At 42.8% G+C, this 21,321-nt stretch overlaps 1 protein-coding gene across 7 annotated transcripts in view; it reads left to right on the top strand.

Moving 5' to 3' along the window:
• runx1t1 (RUNX1 partner transcriptional co-repressor 1) overlaps positions 1–21,321 on the top strand; it is a 91,431-nt gene that overhangs the window by 67,397 nt on the left and 2,713 nt on the right. For all 7 annotated transcript variants that reach the window (XM_080194400.1, XM_080194397.1, XM_080194401.1 and 4 more), the window contains 2 exons: positions 1,607–1,797; positions 21,123–21,321. The exon at positions 21,123–21,321 is cut by the window's right edge and continues 2,713 nt beyond it. In XM_080194400.1, coding sequence (XP_080050526.1) covers positions 1,607–1,797; positions 21,123–21,321 — 390 coding nt within the window. The remainder of the gene's footprint in view (positions 1–1,606; positions 1,798–21,122) is intronic.

The following is a 21,321-nucleotide window of genomic DNA, read 5'->3' as shown; positions in this document are numbered from 1 at the left end:
TTAACACTTCTGAAGAATGCCAGTTTTGGATTAGCTGTAGGAGAGCTACCAATGCTTGTATGAGTCACTGCAGTGGGGTAGGTAGGATCACAAGCCAAGAAAATTGCAAAAGCTAAAGTCTGTAAACTTGGTTACTTTCATTATAATTTTTTTTGTTCTGTGCTCCTTCTGTGATTGTGAATCTATTTTGTAATTGATAGCGGACTGATTTTGTGTGTTGGTGTGCTCTTTCTCATTGCACATTGCTTTACGTATTGATGTTAGGGTACCTAAATATCCAAAATGTTATGCATTCATTTTTATTTATCTTCTCTTTTCTGAGAGAATAAATAGGTTTTCTTTTGTCTAACAATTTATGCACATGTTTTAAACAAAAATTGGACATTAGATTGAGTTTTTATTTAACAAGATGCTGAATCTTAAATGTGACTTCTACACATTTAATTTAAGTTGACATAATGACATTTTAAAAAACAACATATTGTAGCATGAGGTTTGCCTATATATGGAATTGTAGCTTCAGTGTTTTGAAGAAAAGTTAAATGCTTATTTGTAATTTGCAGGAATTATTCAAGCACATTACTGACATCCCACCAAATCTCTTTACTGATCCCATGTGCCAGTGAGGCTCGAATGGAAATGCATAATTTTAATATAAATTGCCTGATTTGCATAGACAATTAGTCAAGCTACAGTTCTGATCGTAAGCAAAATTGTTTTTCTGTTTTGCCATTGAGTCAGAATTTCAAATCACCTTGAATATTTACAGTAAAATTGACAGAGGACGGAAGATGTTTTCCTTAAACTAAAACTGCATACCCGTTTAGTGAAGAATGAATCTAGTATTTATGAAATGGTACACTTTATCTGCAAGAAGATTTCATTGAGAAATGGGGCCTAAACCCATGTGCACAAGATAGACAAATGTGCATTTTGTTTACATTTTTAATTGAAGTGTAAATCAAAGTTATATTTTCACACAATGTACACTGTAAGAGTGAAAAAAATCCAAATCCAAAGTTACATAAAGTATGGTGTGTATTGCATCTGGTGAATATTTTATGCAAAAAAGGTGTGAATTTTAATGATATGAAAGCAACTTGCCAAGCCTACCTTAATAAAGCCAACAATGTGGTGCAACCTAAACTGTTAGGTTAAACTGTAGTTGATAATTTTAAAGAATATTGCATATATTCCTATATAGCTTTATATCCGATTCTGCAGTAATGTATGCACTTATCAAATTATTTTCACATATAATACTTTTTCCTGAAGTCAATAAAATGGCAGGAAAAAATTATTAAGCAGATAGTGAAACGCTTCCATAAAACATGACATAATCAGTTCTAATAGAGTGTTAATTTGTGCAATATTCCAGCTAATAATTAGTCCTTATTAAATGTTACATTCATCATTGTCACTTAGGTTTTGTAAGTGCGGAAATTATAATGGGGAAAAGTAATTGTGGAGGAGTGCATTATCCTTTTGATAATTACACCAGTTAGTTTTTAATGAAAGATATTTATTGAGCGACGCCTTGTTATTTTGGGGGATAACTGTACTGGACAGAATGTGTGAACTTATTAGGCATTTTATGTTTTTGCAGAAGAGGCTGTGAATGAAGTGAAGCGCCAGGCAATGTCTGAGTTGCAGAAAGCTGTGTCTGAAGCAGAGAGGAAGGCCCATGATATGATTGCTACAGAGAGAGCCAAAATGGAGCGCACCGTAGCAGATGCGAAAAGGCAAGCAGCTGAAGATGCACTCGCAATTATTAACCAGCAGGAGGATTCCAGTGAGGTAGAATCTCCCGTTACTTCCAATTCTTATTTGAGAAATCAAATTCACTTGTAATGCCATTCCTGGCTCCAATTTTTCAAAAAAAACCATCCCTCTTCCTAACAGATCTCTATCAGTAGTGCAGTAGGCTGTGATGGGAGTGCTGAAAATTAGGGCAGGACATTGGTTTCTTGTCTTTCTCAGTAAGAAGTCTCACAACACCAGGTTAAAGTCCAACAGGTTTATTTGGTAGCACAAGTCACTAGCTTTCGGAGCGCCACTCCTTCATCAGGTGAGTGGGATTTCAGTTCACAAACATGGCATATAAAGACACAAACTTAATTTACAAAATAATGGTTGGAATGCGAGTCTTTGCAGGTAATCAAGTCTTAAAGGTACAGACAATGTGAGTGAAGAGAAGGTTAAGCACAAGTTAAAAGAGATGTGTATTGTCTCCAGCCAGGATAATTAGTGAGATTTTGCAAGCCCAACCAAGTCGTGGGGGTTACAGATAGTGTAGCATGAGCCCAAGATCCTGGTTGAGGCCATCCTCATGTGCGGAACTTGGCTATCGGTCTCTGCTCAGCGACTCTGCGTTGTCACGTGTTGTGAAGGCCGCCTTGGAGAACGCTCACCTGAAGATCAGAGACTGAATGCCCGTGACCGCTGAAGTGTTCCCCAACAGGAAGAGAACACTCTCTTGCCTGGTGATTGTCAAGTGGTGTTCATTCATCCATTGTCACACACGACAAGGCAGAGTCACTGAGCAGAGACTGATAGTCAAGTTTTGCACACATGAGGACGGTCTCAACCAGGATCTTGGGTTCATGTCACACTATCTGTGACCCCCATGACTTGCCTGGGCTTGCAAAGTCTCAGTAACTGTCCTGGCTGGAGACAATACACATTTCTTTAACCTGTGCTTAACCCTTTCTCCACTCACATTGTCTGTACCTTTAAGACTTGATTACCTGTAAAGACTCCCATTCCAATTATTATTTTGTAAATTGATTTGTGTCTTTATATGCCCTGTTTATGAACTGAAATCTCACTCACCTGATGAAGGAGCAGCACTCTGAAAGCTAGTGGCTTGTGTTACCAAATAAACCTGTTGGACTTCAACCTAGTGTTGTGAGACTTCTTACTGTGTTTACCCCAGTCCACCACCGGCATCTCCACTTCCTGTCTTTCTGCCAGTTCCTCAATGTTAACCACCACAAACAAAGGATATCAACATAGAATATGGCCAGACCCTTAGAATCACAGGCTGAGGCTTATCTTGTCACCGGCCCAGTGTAAAAACAGTAGGTTGGTACATGAGGCAAGCAGTCTTCCAATCAACAGATGTAGGATTCAGGCCTGCGTTTTTCTTTTCCTACATGCATGAACCCAGACAATAAGGCTTGCCATGCTAGATGAGCCAGTGCATCACAGTAGAGCTTCAATTTATGAGAGGGAGAGGAAGGGAAGGAAGACTAAGTGGTCAAACGTTAGGTAATGGTTATGTAAATTAGCAATGAGTCAGAAATTAAAATTCACATTGGTGCCTCGCTCATAATGCAACTTTTACTTCAAAACAGAAGTTGGATGTTGTGTAAACCAAGTTGCCTTTTCAATTGGAGACAGAGTCTTGCGACAGGTGATGACCAGTTTTACTCCCGAAGACTTATTCGGTGAATCTTCCCCTCAGTGAGGCGAGGAAACTGGTGAGCAGCTCTCCAGCTGTATGTTCTCTCTAGATTTTAATGCACTTTGCGCAAAAGAAATCTGGGGATATGGTTTTCTCTGTGACCCTAACAGGGTGGAGTCTGATAACTCCAACATCACAGAGATCAGGGTGCTGCATTTAAAGGATACCCCAACCTGCGATTTAAAATGACCTCCATCACTGGCATGGGCACCTACCCACAAGGATCAGGACCCTCTACCAAAAATATTAGGGCAACCCCATCCCACAGTCATGAAGGTGCCCACTCCTACCCCCAATCTAAAAGCATGGACTACCCCTCCCCCACATGCATCAACGTTCCGCTATACCCCACCAAGCATCAGGATGCTTCCCCCCCTCCGTCCCCAGCAACACACAAGAAGATCTACCCAATAATGGGTTGCCCCAGAGGGTAAGCCCTTGTAGCCAGGTTGGCTTTATTCAAGGGCATTCCCCCCCACCGGTGCAATATTTACCTTGACACCGGTAGCGGGTTCCCCTTGGCTGTTTCAAATTTTTAAAAACCTGTCATGTAGCCAGCAAAGGGGTGAAATATATCATGGGAAAGCCTTAAATTTATTGAAATGCTTTGGGTGGGAACCTCGTTGCTTCACGGGGCGTGGAAAATTTGGAGACGGGATTGTGCCAGTGAGAATCCCATTTCCTGAGATTTTGGACTCTCGTTGCCATTTATGGTGATGGCCAACATAGGCTCAAAATTGCCCACAGTGTGAAATACTAAAGTTCTGAAGAACCTAGCTTCAGTTTTAAAATAATATTTCAAAGATCCGTTTAACAATGGTTTGAACTCATTGCAGGTGAGCTGGATTACTTGCAGCTCTTCATTGTACTTATTGCAGCACCATGTTAAATAATAATGTGTGGGTTAAGTTGATTTGGCCATGCTAAAATTGCCCGTTAGTGTCCTGAGATGCAAAGGCTAGAGGGATTAGCAGGTAAATATGTGGGGGTAGGGCATGGTGGGATTGTGGTCGGTGCAGACTCGATGGGCCAAATGGCTTCTTTCTGCACAGTAGGGTTTCTATGATTCTGTTTATGAGGTGATTGTGAAATAAGACTGGCACCACAATAAGACTGGCTGCCTCACAGTTCCAGGGACCTGGGTTCGAATCCCGGCTTGGGTGATTGTGTGGAGTTTGCACGTTCTCCATGTGTCCGCGTGAGTTTTCCTCCTGGCGCTTTGGTTTCCTCCCGCAGTCCAAAGATGTGCAGGTTAGGTGCATTGGCCATGCTAAATTGCCCCTTAGTGTTCTGGGATGCGTAGGTTAGAGGGATTAGCGGGGTAATTATGTGGGATTGCGGGGATCGGACCTGGGTGTGATTGTTATCAGTGCAGACTCGATGGGCTGAATGGCCGCCTTCTGCACTGTAGGATTTCTATGACTCTACCACTGAGAAGGATAAGAGCCTATACTTAATTTTTTTTTCAGTGCAAAGATAATAAAATTGTATGGTATTTGTCTCACCAGAATATGGGACAAGTTTAATTAAATTTTATTTTGATCTACAGTTGACGTTAAAGAACGTCTACTTAAATGTTATTTTCATGCGACCCTGGTTCACTGTTTACTTGCCAGCAACCTGAAGTGTTGTGAATTAGTAGCATAAAAGAGGGAAGTTACCTCCCCAACGCTGCCAATAGCAACAGTCGTGCAAAATGGCAGGTTCAATTGAGATGCTTCTGTTTAAAATGTTGATAACCGCTGCTAAAATCCCTGCCAGTCAGTGTTTTGAAGCTAAGAAGCTGAAAAGCCAGCCATCAGCAGCAGCGGGGTGCCCAATAGCTGTTATAGACAGTGCAGGGTCATTAGGTGCTCAGTGAAAATTAACAATTAGAGTTGTGACGCTGGAATGTAAATGAAGGCTTCTTGTAGCGACTGGAGAACGGTTGTCTTCTTTACATTAGCATTTAATGTGTAGCATATGATTCTTGAGCAGAAGACCTTAAAATATCAGCAGCCTAAGTGCAGGAGTGAAGAAAATTGGCGCTTTATGCATCTTGCCACAATTACCCCAGCTCAGTATTTATGCAATGTTTACATGTCAGAATGATTGTGGAATCAGTTCAATTCAAACCAAATGTTCGAGATGTTTTGAATCATTACAGTAGGCTAAATTTTAGGAGGTTGAGATCACTTCCCTCCCTGTATGCTTGTGTTCAGTGTCTGCGCAGACTGAGAATTTAAAAGCAGTTCTACCACTGTAGAAGAAAAAAACCTCAGAATCTGAAATGAAGATAGATTTTGTTGTAAATATACACCTTCAGCTTCTGAAAAAGAGCAGGCAGAATGCTTGAGATCCTTTTGAGGCAAAGATGACCATGTTCTTTACCTGCGATGTTTGGTGGGTTCTCGATGGGTGGGTGTGTAGATGACAGCTAAGGCTGATCCTAAAGGTTTTGCTGCAAATGGGACAGGATACCTCAGACAATATTTTGATCAAACTTCTGACTCAGGATTTCCTCTGCTTGCATTTTCTCTCTGCCTTTGATATCATAGAATGCCTATTGTGCAGAAGGAGGCCATTCAACCCATCGATCCAAAACTGACAGCAATTCCACCAGGGCTCTGTTTACCCCGCTAACCCTCCTGAGACTAACAGCCCTATTTTACTATTTTGACTCTAAGTGCTGAATCTGGACATGATTCAGATCAGACTTGTAAACTCTGTCCTCAGTTGCCCCTATACACACTCAGCCTGAAAAAATAAAGGCGCGAGTCTGAATCATGCTGTGGGCGGGGCTTACCGTGCCCAAAGTGCTGCTTCTCTGATCGAAGCCTTCAACTGTGCATGCGCAGTAAAAAAAAATTTGAAAAACGCTCCCCTATCACATCGCTCCCGGACCGCAAAAAGCAGATAAAGCAGCCTGGGAGCAATGGCTCCCACAAATATCACCGCACCCCCACAACATAACTGTCTGCCTGATGCACCCACCCCCCATTACCCAGACCGATCGCCCACAGAGTGGCAGCAGACCCACCCTGCTCTTGCCACCCTCCCCGCCCCCCCCCCAACCCCGACTCCCCACCAGAGAACGAGTGGCCTCCCTCCTCCCCTAAACCACCCCCCCCCCCCCCCCCCGGCAACCCCATCACCCCCTTCACCAGAGAATGATGTGGCTCTCCTCCTCCTCCTCCCCCCTCCCCTCCACCCCAAACTAGAGAATGACCGGGCATCCCTCCTGCTTTCCTTACCCCTCCCCCTCCCTCCACCAGAGATACATCTGTCCCTCCCTCCCCCCCCCCCCCCCCATGGCACCCGAGTCAGAGAGCCATTGGAAGCTCAGAACTTACCTCTTCAGAAGCTGGAGCGCCCGAAACAGACGTTTGCCGAGCATGTCTGCTTCATGCTGAATCTGTGGGCATGGATCGCGCTATTCACCTCATGCTCGACTTTACCAAGTTTTCGCCCCCAAAAACGGGTGCAACACAGTAATAAAATTGGACCCTAAGAGTCATTTTAGTGTGACCGATCAACCTGACCTGCACATCTTTGGAGAGTGGGAGGAAACGAAGCACCCAGAGGAAACTCATGCAGACACGGGATGAATGTGCAACTCAAGGCTGGAATTGAACCCAGGTCACTGACGCTGTTGCTAACCAATGTGCCACCATGCTGCTTGTTTTCACAGGAGGCTGCAGAGTTTTTTATTTGGTTGTGCCAGGCACAACAATCCTAAGTGAACTTCTCCCACTCGATGTCAAATGTCAGAATTCCTAAATGAAGCCTTTGGAGTGCCCATGTCGCACTTCCTGTGACCAAGCACGCTCTAGACTCTAACTTTCCATAGAAGATTCACCTTGTTAATTGCGCATTTGGCATTTTTTCTTCATGATCAGCCTAACTCAGTTGTGACTGTCTCAATATGATTTGGATGCTTGGTATGTCAGCTCAGGTGAGAACCTCAGTGTCTGGTATTTTGTCCTGTCGTTTGATCTTCAGCAGCTTCTGAAGTCAGCTGAATTGCAAGTGCTTGAGCTTCTTGGCATGGTGCTGATATAAAGTCCAAGTCTCGCATGCATAGAGCAGAGTGAACAGGACTATTGCCCTATAGATTGTTGTTTGAAGTCTGCTGAAGGTTACACTTGCTTTGCATTCATCTCGTCATCAATATAGACAGCTTGAGAGAGAGTGTGTGTGCTGCAGAGATAAGTGAACTTATCCACTGCTGACAGAGTCTGGTCATAGACTGAAGCTTTGAACTTCAGATAGGGCTTTTCTTGAGCACTGATACATTACTTCATTCGTGTTCATGCTGATCATATGTTTGAAGTTGTGACATGCGTTGGTGAACAAATCCATGCTACATTGTATGTCCCACTGTGCACTAGTTGCTGGTTCATAATCATCAGCAAACAGGAAATCACTAAGTATGTCCTTGGAGACTTTGGTCTTTCCCTGGAGTTGTCTCAGTTTGAGCAGTTTCCTCGCCATGGTTGGGATTTTACGACCTCGCTCAGGCGAGTCTCTTAAAATCCTGCCCGAGGCCAATAGAGAATTCCGTTCTGCGAGACTCCGGGGCAGGCATGCCAGTAAAATTCCAGTAAATGTGTTATCTGAGTTTGACACCAGGATCACTAACATGGAAGGTGATGAAGGAGATGACCAAGAAAAGCCTACTGAAGAGGTTTGGGATATTGTCAGACAGGCCTGTTTAACTGTCTGACCCTCCCATGCTATTTGGCGAACACAATCAAACTCCTGTCGATTGGCAAGGCTCCAGCTGAGATCTGTCATGCTGGGGCCAAGAAGCTCACTGAGCTCTTTCAGTATATATAGGTGCAAGGAACTAGCCCATATGAAAACATAAGAGGCCAACACTGTCCACATGTACAAGTAGAAAATAAATTACCAATCATACAGCAATCTCACTCCTCTTTATCACCGGCAAAACTTTTGCCAGAATCCTCTGAACTGCTTGGTGCAACATCTTGATCAGGATCTGTTGCCAGAGTAGGTGCGGTTTCAAGAAAAGAACCACTGAAATGGTGTTTGCAGTTTCAAGAAAGTGCCAAGAACACAACATGGACCCCTGTACCATGTTTCTTGACCTGACCAAGACTTTTGACATCTATGAGGATCAACGGTCATGAAGAAATTCATGATGAGTGGTTTGCCAGTTCCATGATGGTGTATTGGCGTGAGTACTGGATAAGGATGAGTCCTCTCTCTAATTCCAAGTGAATGCATGTACATAGTATTGGAGAGCTATAATATGTATGGATCTCTCAAATTGAGTCTCCAGTGTAAGAAAGAGGGATGCAGTTGGATTTTGTCACTTACCAGCCTTGGCAATTGCAGATTTTTTAGAATGCATTTGGAGGACCAAAAGTGAAAATAAGAAAAGCATGGGAGAGGCTGCTCCCCACCCCCTCCCCCCACCCCACCCTAGGACCATTTTCTATCAGATAATGGTTATAAACTTTCAAAGATTACAGCTATCAATTAAAATGCAACTGAATGCAAATCCATCAGGCAGATCACAAGCCTCAACAAAAACAGAAAATGCTGGAATATCTCAGCAGGTCTGACAGCATCTGTGAGGAGAAATAGAGCCAACATTTTGAGGCTAGATGACCATTTGCCACAGCTTAGATCACAAACCTGTTGGAATTGGTGAAGTTCCATTTGTTTCTAACACCAATGAGTCCAGCTTAAAACAAAATGTGTGCATTTCCCTCCAAGAGAGTGAGTTTGATATGTGTTTGAGTGAGTTCCATTCTCACTAAAGATGATTTATGCAGCACGGCTGCGATAAAGGTATTAATAGCCCTCTCCATTTACCAGATGTGAATCTTGACCATGAAGGTCAATGGACTATTGGGCCTGGATTTTCATGCTTCTGTCTGCATCAGAGGGGAGCAGGCGTTTAAAATGGTGGGCTGGATCTGATTCCTGCCCCATTCCCATGTCAGGCTGTTTTGGCTGGCATGGGATAGGCATGTGCGTAACCAACTTGCACACAGCACTCATGCCTTGTAGGCGTCACTGCAGGTTTGGATATTTCAACTCACCACCACTGCAAGTTGATACCATTGAGCTCATTCATTAGTAGATGTATTTCATGGTACCTTAGAACCCTAAACCTGAATCGGTAACCAGAAAAACAAGCAGTTATTTAACATTCCCTTTGAAATACATTGCCCCTCTTACCTTCTGATAAAGCTGTGAATGAAACATGAAGGAATAATTTATTGCAAGGTAATAATGATGTTAGTCAAAAATAGCTTACACATCCCATTGCAGTTTTGTCAATATTGCATGCTGCAATACATGCATTAGTCATTTTTGGAGGTCAGCCAAGCATTCAAAATGAGACCATCTGGCAGTTGTATCATTAAGTCATGTTGAACAGATGGCTAAGTAACTTCATAATGAATGTTTGGCTGAGCTCCAAGAATGCAAGTTGAGCTCAGTGTATTGTGCATTTGCACAGCTACAGAAGAATATTCAATCTGACATCTATATTACTTTGTAATGTTATTCTTTCTTGTGGGTTTCTTTATTTGTGGTTTTCCAATGCCAGTGTGTTTATTGCTTGATTAACATGTGTGAAGTGGATAGAATTTTCTGACATTGATATTGTGAATGGCTGTGGTCGGTTGACACTTTTAAGATGTTATACGCTTAGCCATTATTTTCAACAAAGATAAATATGCTTTCAATAATTCTGATGCAAGTTCCTTGTTGGATGGACATCCTTCAGCACGATATCCAGCACCAGCACAAGTACAAACACAGCAAATTAAAATAAGGCACTCCCACCATGTTTTCAGGGCCGTTAAAGATAAGTAAGAAATGTGGCCTTGCCAATATTGCCCACAACCTGAAAGCAGGATTCTGTATGGGCCTTTGGATAATGGTCAGAAGAAGAAACACTGGCTTGTTTTTCAATGGCATTATTGAACCACCCCAATGCCTGCCTCTAGCAAGATCGACTAAAGACCTTCTATTGTGACTTGAACCTTGGCTTTCCAATGGTTTAAAAACACATCACTCAGTTTAGCCAATATTACTGTTTGTTCTGATGCACAAGCTTGTTCCTATTATACAGTAGCTATTTTTGAAAATGCTCTAAAATTGTAGTTGTATTTAATAGTACTGAAGCAATCATGTATTGATACACATTGCAAAGCAGGTATTATGATGAACAAGAATGAAAATATTTGTAGACTAGCTGCTCTTTCTTTTGAGTATTTAATGTATTTATTATGGAATTGCTTCAAGTAGAAATAGTTCTATAATATATTTCTGCTGCAAAAGAAATGGTTTGTCCATTTACATTGGATGGTGGATTCCCACAGCAGCATTGTCAATGAAGAATCAATGAAAATCAATAAGCCTGAATGTAGATGAATAATAGTTATTCTTTTGACTGCTTTGATGACCTTACCAGCCAGTGGAACAACCTAGGAGTGAATGCTCATCACCATGTGGCCATAATACTATTGTTTTTGAACTGTTTCCTCGAAGGTCCATGGATGGGTCTTGACATGTCTGTAAGCAATAGTACTCTTCCATTTCCCGTGCACTACTTCCAGTGGAATTGGGATTTCTACCAGCTGCAGTGCTGTAAGGAATTAATGGATAATATGGAGTATAGCTGAAGCAAAAGACAGGAAATGTGCCGCTGCCGAGATCCTGGAGATTGTGTTCAATGCGGGAAGAATTATTTAAATTAGAAATTTTATTAACTCTGTTGGAATCATTTATTTGGGATTTAAACTGGGTTTTACTTTCTTGCCAGTTTTCTCCACAAGTTAATCGGGAACATTGTTTTTTGATTGCATTGGAATTCTGTGCATGTCATTCACTCTCCTAGGCTTGCACAAATAACTATTATTCTAGTCCGATCTTGAGGAGCATCTTAGCTACATGAATATTGGTGGGAGCATCACTGTTAAACCCCACTTTACTGATCTCCATACATGCGTACTTCAAGGGGGAAATAAAATTGTAATCAGAAGCAAGAAGCAGAATTTTGTTGTATTCTCCAGTTGCTGTCGTTAATTGTTGGATCTGTGCTGTTAGTCCAGCTGAGAGCATCTAATGTGTGCAAGACTTGAATCAAACGTGGTCTGCGTGGCCCAGATGGACAGAATTGGACTTTTCCTTCAAGGAGATTTGATGGCATCTCACTGATTTTTTAAATTCTGAATTAACAGGGATTTGACATTAGTTTCTAATGGGTGGAAGAACAACACCACATCTTCTAATTAGGATGTTACAGCCTGCTGGACTCAAGTTTTGAGTTTAAACACTAAACTCCACCCCGCCCCCCCAACCCCCGCAATCGTAAACCACACACACCCTTGTGGTTTAAGAACATAAATAGGAGCAGGAGTAGGCCATCTAGCCCTTCGAGCCTGCCCCGCCATTCAATAAAATCATGGCTGATCTGTCGTGGCTCAGTTCCACTTTCCCGCCCTCTCCCCATAACCCTTAATCCCCTTGCCTATCAAAAACCTATCAACCCGCTTCTTAAATATATTTAGCGAGGCAGCCTCCACCACTTCAATGGGCAGAGAATTCCAGAGATTCACCACCCTTTGAGTGAAGACGTTCCTCCTCAACTCCGTTCTAAACCGCCCCCCCTTTATCTTGAGGCTGTGCCCTCTAGTCCTACTGTCCTTTCTGAGCGGGAAGAGCCTCTCCACCTCTATCCTATCCGTCCCATTCATCATCTTATATGTCTCAATGAGATCTCCCCTCATTCTTCTAAACTCCAGTGAGTACAGGCCTAGTTTATTCAGCCTCTCCTCATAGTTCAACCCCCTCAACTCCGGTATCAGCGTAGTAAACCTCCTCTGCACTCCCTCCAAGGCCAAAATATCCTTGCGTAAGTGCGGCGACCAAAACTGCACACAGTACTCCAGCTGCGGCCTCACCAGTGCCCTGTACAGTTGCAGCAAGACCTCCCTACTTTTATATTCAATCCCCCTCGCTATGAAGGCCAGCATCCCATTTGCCTTCCTAACTACCTGCTGCACCTGCAGGCTGGGTTTTTGCGACTCATGCACAAGGACCCCGAGGTCCCTCTGCACCGTAGCATGCTGCAGTTTTTTGCCATGTAAGTAATAGTCCTTCCTACCATTATTCCTACCAAAGTGGACAACTTCACACTTGCCAACATTAAATTCCATTTGCCAGTTCCTGGCCCATTCGCCCAGCCTACCTAGATCCTTCTGCAGACTTTCCACGCCCTCCGCACAATTTGGCGTTCCACCAATCTTGGTGTCATCAGCAAATTTCGACACCATACACTCAGTTCCCTCCTCCAGATCATCTATATAAATGGTAAATAGCTGAGGCCCCAGCACCGACCCCTGGGGCACTCCACTTGTCACCAACTGCCAATCCGAATAGCACCCATTGACCCCCACTCTCTGCCTCCTATTTGACAGCCAATCCCCTATCCATGCTAACACCCTACCCCCAACTCCATGCCCTCTAACCTTCTGTAATAACCTCTTGTGCGGCACCTTATCAAACGCCTTCTGAAAATCAAGAAACACCACATCCACTGGCTCTCCTCTATCCACCGCCCTAGACACATCCTCATAGATCTCCAATAAATTCGTCAGACACGACTTCCCCTTAACGAAACCGTGCTGCGTCTGCTCTATCAAACAATTCTCCGCAAGATGCCTCGCTATTTTCTCCTCGATCACGGATTCTAACTTTTTACCTACAACAGACATTAAACTAACCGGCCTATAATTCCCTGCCTTTTGCCTGCCACCCTTCTTAAACAACAGCGTTCCATTAGCCGTTTTCCAATCTTTCGGCACTTCCCCGGAATCCAGCAATGTTTGGAAAATAATCACCAAGGCATCCACTATCACCTCCGCCATTTCTTTCAGAACCCTTGGGTGCATTCCATCCGGTCCTGGGGACTTGTCTACAATCAGTCCCTCCAGTCTGTCGAGCACTGCCTCTCTAGTAACAATAATGTCATTCAGGCCTTCCACTCCTACCATCTTTCCATCGCTAACACCCGGCAAATTATTCATGTCCTCCTCCTTGAAGATCGAAACAAAAAAGTTATTCAAGACCTCAGCCATTTCCCCATCCCCCACCACTAAGTCCCCCCTCTCATCCTCTAAGGGTCCAACGTTCACCCTAATCAGCCTCTTCCTTTTTATATATTTATAAAAACTCTTACTATCCTTTTTTATATTAAGCACTAGCCCAGCTTCATAGTTTATCCTACTCTTCTTTATCAACTTCTTCGTCATTCTTTGTTGATATTTAAACCTCTCCCAATCCTCTTCTCGCCCACTACTCTTAGTTTGTTGTCCATTGTTTTTCAATTCCCTTCCCTGCCCCAGCGCAACCCCAACCCCTCCCCCACTTGGAAACCTGTCCCTTGCTGTTCAGTTGCTCCCATTAACACATTCTGATTCTCCTTTTGTCGTCAATCACATACTTCATCCCTGAATGCCACCATTAATACCACCTTCCCCCCCCCCCCTCCCACTTTATGTCCAGAAGAACGTTGTTCAGGTCGCCTTTGCCCACCCATCCTGGGCCTTCTATTCGGCCCTCTTTACATTTCTAACTTCCCCCAGTTCTCTGGATAAAGCATGATTTAGATCCAAAGATGCTGCCAGACTTGCTGAGGTTATCCAGCATTTTCTGTTTCTATTACAGTTTAGGTGCTCCAACTGTTTCAAATCAAAATATGTCCTAGACTTAGGTGTAGGAAGTGGTATTAGGTTTGCAAATAATACAAAACTTGGCAAAGTAATTATAAGGTTGGTGTAGAATTGGGATGACATAGGATGGTGAAGTAGGCAGAAACATGTAGGTGCTCCAATTCTTTCAAGGTAGGTCGAGGAAAAAAATAAACTTAAAAATGAGGTGGGACGACTCCCCATTTTCTTTCCAGCTGCATGATTTCTGACTGAGATTCTGATGCTGAGATTTTTCTTATGGAAGTGTTTTGGGAAGGCAGCAGACAGAAAACCTGTAGCAGCACCTGCCCACTCCACATAGAAAAAAATAATTCCCAATTCCACTGGCAACCAATGGTTATGGATTCAAATATTGGAAAAAGATCTAGAGAGGAAATGAGAAATATGAGTATTGTCAGAATCTGGTACATAAATAATTTTGAAGGGAGTTGGCCAGGTACCTGAGGGTGAGGAATAACAGGATAGCTGAGAAGAAGTGGGGTTGTAGAATGAAGCATGCCTATTCATTCAAAGAGTTAAGGCACAGTGGGACAAATGGCTTATTTTTTTGTTGTCAATTTCTGGGAGTTTTCTGAACCTGTTTCAGTTTTGCCCATCAGTGAATAAATCATTGTCATGAAATATTCATTCATTTGTGTTCTGCCTAAAGTCAGGTCTTCCATTGTTGGTTGATGCTTCAACCTGAGGTGTTGTCTTGACAGTTTTTCTTGTTGTTAGTGGCGGTTTGCTTTTTGTTCTCAGGGCAGTGAGGGGAGGCAGATCCCAAGTCCGAACAGAAATTGAACTCGCTGTTTGAATTAACTGAACCACACTCTCGTCTTGTAGTCAACTGATTAAACTGCATCACCCACCCCTTGTGAGATGTTATGTCTTGGCGTATAAATATGGCACACAAACTCAGTCTATCGTTCATTCCTCTGTATTGCCTATCTATGTGAGATTGTTTATTAATTTATAAAATATACATTTTATATAATTCTTCTCGTTAGACTATAGCACGGTTAAGACTGCCAGAAAGGATAGCAAACTAATGGGCAACGTGGCAGGTTCCTACAAAGGGCTAAAAAGATATTCTAATTTTCAATTAGCTAGCCAATGAATATCTTTTTCATTCATTCAAGGGGTGTGGGCACCACTGGCCGGGCCAGGATTTATTCCCCCTAATTGTCCTTGTGAGGATGGTGAAATGCTTTTATGAATTGTCGCAGTCCATGCAACCAATTTATTAGAAAAATTCTTCTGCTCTCTTTGACCAGAGACGGTGGTCAAATTTTAACCTTTTATCCAAATGACAGCCTCAACCAATATTGCCAGATTGGATTATATGTTCAAATCCTGCCATGGGGTTGAAACACATGTACTCCAGTTTAAAAGTGAGCTTGCTACCAGTGAGCTAAAGCTCTTGTATTACAAACAGCACTATGGTTATGACCTAGTTGGGATTGTTGTGATATGGCTAACAGGGTGACCAGGGATGGGAACTGAACGTCCAGAGGCATTCAGTATTTTGGTAGGGCAGACAAAAAGGTGGTGGAGTTGCATTTCTGATTAAAGAGGAAATTAATGCAATAGTGAAAAAGGATAGTAGTTTTGATGATGTGGAATCTGCATGGGTAAACAAGAGATTTGAGATGCATACGATAAAGCAACATCATTAATTGCCTTTATATAGATTGGGCAAATCAAGTTAGTAACAGTACCACAAAGGAGGAATTTCTGGATTGCATACAGGATGGTTTCCTGGACCAATACATTGAGGAACCAATGAGAGAACAGATCATCTTGGACTAGACTGTACAAGGCACTGGTGAGGCCGCAACTGGAGTACTGTGTGCAGTTTTGGTCCCCTTATTTGTGTAAGGATACATTGGCCTTGGAGGGAGTACAGAGAAGATTCACCAGGCTGATACTGGAGATGAGGGGGTTAGCTTATGAGGAGAGATTAAATAGATTGGGCCTGTACTCTTTGGAGTTTAGAAGGCTGAGGGGGGATCTTATAGAGACTTACAAGATAATGAAGGGGCTACATAGGGTAGAGGTAAAGAGATTCTTTCCGCTTAGAAAGGAAACCAGAACTGGAGGGCACAGCCTCAAAATAAGTGGGCAGGGTGGGGGTGGGGAGGGAGGTGGTGGAGGGGGGGTGCAGTTTAGAACAGAGTTGAGGAGGAACTTCTTCACTCAAAGGGTGGTGAATCTCTGGAATTCTCTGCCCATTGAAGTGGTGGAGGCTACCTCGTTGAATATATTTAAGTCACGGTTAGACAGATTTCTGATAGACAGGGGGATTAAGGGTTATGGGGAGGAAGCGGGAAAGTGGAACTGATCCACGACAGATCAGCCATGATCTTACTGAATGGCGGGGCAGGCTCGAAGGGCTAGATGGCCTATTCCTGCTCCGACTTCTTATGTTCTTATGTTATTGTATAATGAGAAATTAACAATAGACAATCTAATTGTGTGAGGCCCATTGAGGATGAGCAACCATAATATGATACAATTCTTCACCAAGATGGAGAGTAATGTAGTTGATTCCGAGACTCAGGTTCTGAAACTAAATGAAGGAAACTGCAATAGTATGAGACACAAATTGACTATGATAGATTGGGGAATTGAAAGGGATGACAGTGGTTCAGCAATGGCAAACAAAGAGCACATGTGTGAACCATAACAATTATTCATTACTGTTTGACACAGACAGAATTGGAAAGGTGGCCAAGCTATGGCATACAAGGGAAATTAGAGGTAGTATTAGATCCAAGGGAGAGGCATACAAATTGACCATAAAATAAAACAGACCTGAGGATTGGGAGAAGTTTAGAATTCAGCAAAGGAGTGCAAAGGTATTGATAAAGAAAGAAAAAATATAGTATGAGAGGAAGCTTGCGGGGAATACAAGGACTGTAAGGGTTGCTGTAGTTATATGAAGAGAAAAAGTTTATTGAAGACAAATGTAGGCCCCTTACAGTCAGAAACAGTGGAATTTATAAGGGGAGCAAAGTACTGGCTGACCAATTAAATACATTGGTTCTGCCTTCACAGCTAAGAACACAACAAACCAGGGTTTAATGAGGAGGAGGAATTGAAGGAAGTCAGTATGAATGGAGAATTGGTGTTGAGGAAATTGATGGTATTGAAGGTCAATAAATTGCCCAGAGCCTGATAATCCATATTCCAGAGCACTTAAGAAAATGGTCCTGGAATTAGTGGATACATTGGTGGTCATTTTCCAAGATTCTGTAGACTCTGGAACTGTTCCTACAGATTGGAGGGTAGCTAATGTAACAAGGTAGCACATGAACAAGATCAGTCAGTCAGTTCAGTCAGATTAGTCAGCCTGACATTGGTAGTGGGAAAAATGCTGAAGTCCAATATAAAAGATTTTATAGCAGAGTACTTGAAAACAGTGGCAATCAGCATGGATTTACAAAAGGGAAATCATGCTTGACAAATTTGCTAGAATTCTTCAAGGATGTAACTAATAGACTAGATAAGGGGGAGCCAGTGGATGTGGTTTATTTGGGCTTTCAGAAGGCTTTCAACAAAGTTCCACACAAGAGTGTGTAAAATTTTGTGCGTGGGATTGGGGGTAGGATATTGAGATGGATAGAAAACTGGTTGGCAGACAGGAAACAAAAAATAGGACAAAATGGGTCCTTTTCCAAACGGCAGGCCATGGGGTACCACTGGGAGAAGTACTAGGACCCCAGCTGTAGTTGTTATCCCTTTAAGAGGTGTGTATCAGGAGGGTCATGTAATCTGCTCATCCAATGAGGAACAAGCATGAAGATCTCAGACAAAGATCGGTGTTCAGTGTTCACTGAAGGGGGGGTGCAGTTTAGAACAGGGGGACATGGATATAGCTGAGGAGGACACTGGGTTGCAGGGGAGTAGAATTGACAGTGTTACAGTTGATAAGGAGGATGTGCTGGATATTCTGGAGGGTCTGAAAATAGATAAGTCCCCTGGTCCGGATGGGATTTACCCCAGGATTCTCTGGGAGGCAAGAGAAGTGATTGCAGAGCCTCTGGCTCTGACCTTCAGGTCGTCGTTGGCCTCTGGTATAGCACCAGATGATTGGAGGTTAGCGAATGTTGTCCCATTGTTTAAGAAGGGGAACAGAGACTTCCCCGGGAATTATAGACCGGTGAGTCTCACTTCTGTTGTGGGCAAGGTTTTGGAAAAAATTATTAGGGATAGGATTTATAGTTATTTGGAGAGTAATGAGTTGATTGGAGATAGCATGGTTTTGTGGCGGGTAGGTCGTGCCTTACTAACCTTATTGAGTTTTTTGAGAAAGTGACCAAAGAGGTGGATGGGGATAAGGCAGTGGACGTGGTGTATATGGATTTTAGTAAGGTGTTTGATAAGGTTCACCATGGTAGGCTTCTGCACAAAATGCAGATGTATGGGATTGGGGGTGATCTAGGGAACTGGATTAGGAATTGGCTAGCGGATAGGAGACAGAGGGTAGTGGTTGACGGTAAATATTCATCATGGAGTTCGGTTACAAGTGGTGTGCCTCAGGGATCTGTGTTGGGGCCACTGCTGTTTGTGATTTTTATTAATGATCTGGATGAGGGTATAGTTGGGTGGATCAGTAAATTTGCTGATGACACCAAAGTCGGAGGTGTGGTAGATAGTGAGGAAGGGTGTCATAGTTTGCAGGAAGACTTAGACAGGTTGCAGAGCTGGGCCGAGAGGTGGCGGATGGAGTTTAATGCAGAGAAATGTGAGGTAATTCACTTTGGTAGGAATAACAGATGTGTTGAGTATAGGGCTAACGGGAAGACTTTGAATAGTGTGGAGGAGCAGAGGGATCTAGGTGTATGTGTACATAGATCCCTGAAAGTTGGGAATCAAGCAGATAAGGTTGTTAAGAAGGCATACAGTGTCTTGGCGTTTATTGGTAGGGGGATTGAATTTAGGAGTCGTAGCGTTATGTTGCAACTGTACACAACTCTGGTGCGGCCGCACTTGGAGTATTGTGTGCAGTTCTGGTCCCCACATTACAGGAAGGATGTGGAGGCTTTGGAGAGGGTGCAGAGGAGGTTTACCAGGATGTTGCTTGGTATGGAGGGGAGATCCTATGAGGAGAGGCTGAGGGATTTGGGGTTGTTTTCGCTGGAAAGAAGGCGGCTAAGAGGGGATCTTATTGAAACATATAAGATGATTAGAGGTTTAGATAGGGTGGATAGTGATAGCCTTTTTCCTCTGATGGAAAAATCTAGCACGAGGGGGCATGGCTTTAAACTAAGGGGGGGTAGTTATAGGACAGATGTCAGGGGTAGGTTCTTTACCCAGAGGGTGGTGAGGGATTGGAATGCCCTGCCTGCTGCAGTTGTAAATGCGCCTAGTTTGGGGGCGTTTAAGAGGTCTGTGGATAGGTTTATGGACGAAAAGGGATTGGTTTAGGTTAGTGGGTCATTGTTGTTTTGTTTTAACTGGTCGGCGCAACATCGTGGGCCGAAGGGCCTGTTCTGCGCTGTTATGTTCTATGTTCTAAAGTGTGGGTTTTTGCCGCCAGATTAATCTTAGATCTGAAAATGTTAAGTGTCATGTAAATACTTTCACTAATTGTACAAAAACTTTAACTTAGATAAAGAAGCCACTGTTCAAGCCCTTATTACCTGACCATATAATCCGTAGCTGTCTCTCAAAGCCACATCTATCATGAGCATTGCTTTGTTGCCAATCCCAAGGTGCAACTAAAATTTACATCTGTGTGGTTAGTCTAAAATTCTTGAGAACCATCACGAATGAATTCCTACAAGTGTAAGTTGTTTAGTTCCAAACGTTTGATTCCTTACTATCCCGAGAAAAATGTTTTAGCTGTGCATTCCCAACTGGTAATTATATAGAATACAGCAAAGGAGTGGGCTTGGAGGAGAGATGCTTCAACTTCTTTAATTTGAATCAGTTTGATCAGAACTAAACACAATCTCCGAGTACATAGGGAGAGGAACGGGATTGAATCCCACTCTAGCTTTGGAGCAGCAGGCATTTGATGAGGGAAACAAAAATGGATTTCAACATTTCCGCTTCTGGAGTAGTCATGATGTGGAGAAAGTATTTAAAGGGTTACTATAATTGGTTCTTCCTGTGTTAATAGTTTTACCATACATCTGCATTTAATCTGACAGAAACTGATATGGTGGCAATTAATTCAAGTATTCACTCAGTTATAGACTGCCATCATCATCGTATTTTAAGAGTGTGTGCACAAGGCTGTGTCTAAAATGGAAAGCTTCCCTTATAGAATTAGTTAGCGATGTTCAAGTATTTAAATATCTGTGAACAGAGGTTTTGTGATTAGTCAACTGATCGAATAACTGCATAATAATGAGTTAACATTGTTCTGTTACAATTGACTAGTGCTCATTTGAATATAAAAATGCCTCAACCACACTTCTAATTTTCAGCTTCTGTGCAGTTCTAATACTATTTGCAGTACCGATTAATGTTCTGTCTTCCCTGTGAACCACAAGACACCATTGAGCTGTCCATCATTACAAAAACAATGAAAAGAATCCAGAACCTATTTAGCATACTATTTAAAGGAGCTTGCTTAGACCTCTTATTTTGACATGTAATTAACTTTATTCTGAGATGACAGTTTCCCACAGTGCTTTGGAAGTGGGCACTTTTTCAAGCACAATATAAATCACAATAAAGTAGTGGTGACAGCTTTGTACAGCAGAAGCTGTACCTCAATTCTACAAAAGATGTGTGCTGTTTAAATGAGCTATAACCACCCAAGATGCAACTGGACGAATGAATATTGACTTTGCTGCTTTATATACTTTGCTGGTTTATAGGGGTAGGACCTGTTACGTACACATCATTTAGCATTGATTTCTCCAGTAGACTTTCAGCGACTTCTAATGTTGTACTTATGTTGCTTTTGTTTCTTTCCTCCACAGAGTTGTTGGAACTGTGGGCGCAAGGCCAGCGAGACCTGCAGTGGCTGCAATACAGCACGATACTGTGGTTCATTTTGCCAGCATAAGGACTGGGAAAAGCACCATCATGTGTGTGGACAAACCCTTCAGGCTCAACAGCAAGGTGAGGCAACCACAGCCAGCTCATCCGCAACACCCAGCAGTGAGGCAGGAAGCCCAG

Source organism: Carcharhinus amblyrhynchos, chromosome 8 (assembly GCF_965287045.1).
Source record: "Carcharhinus amblyrhynchos chromosome 8, sCarAmb.v2.hapA, whole genome shotgun sequence".
NCBI classification, from domain to species: Eukaryota; Metazoa; Chordata; class Chondrichthyes; order Carcharhiniformes; family Carcharhinidae; genus Carcharhinus; species Carcharhinus amblyrhynchos.
This window is presented reverse-complemented; position numbering and strand designations above follow the sequence as displayed.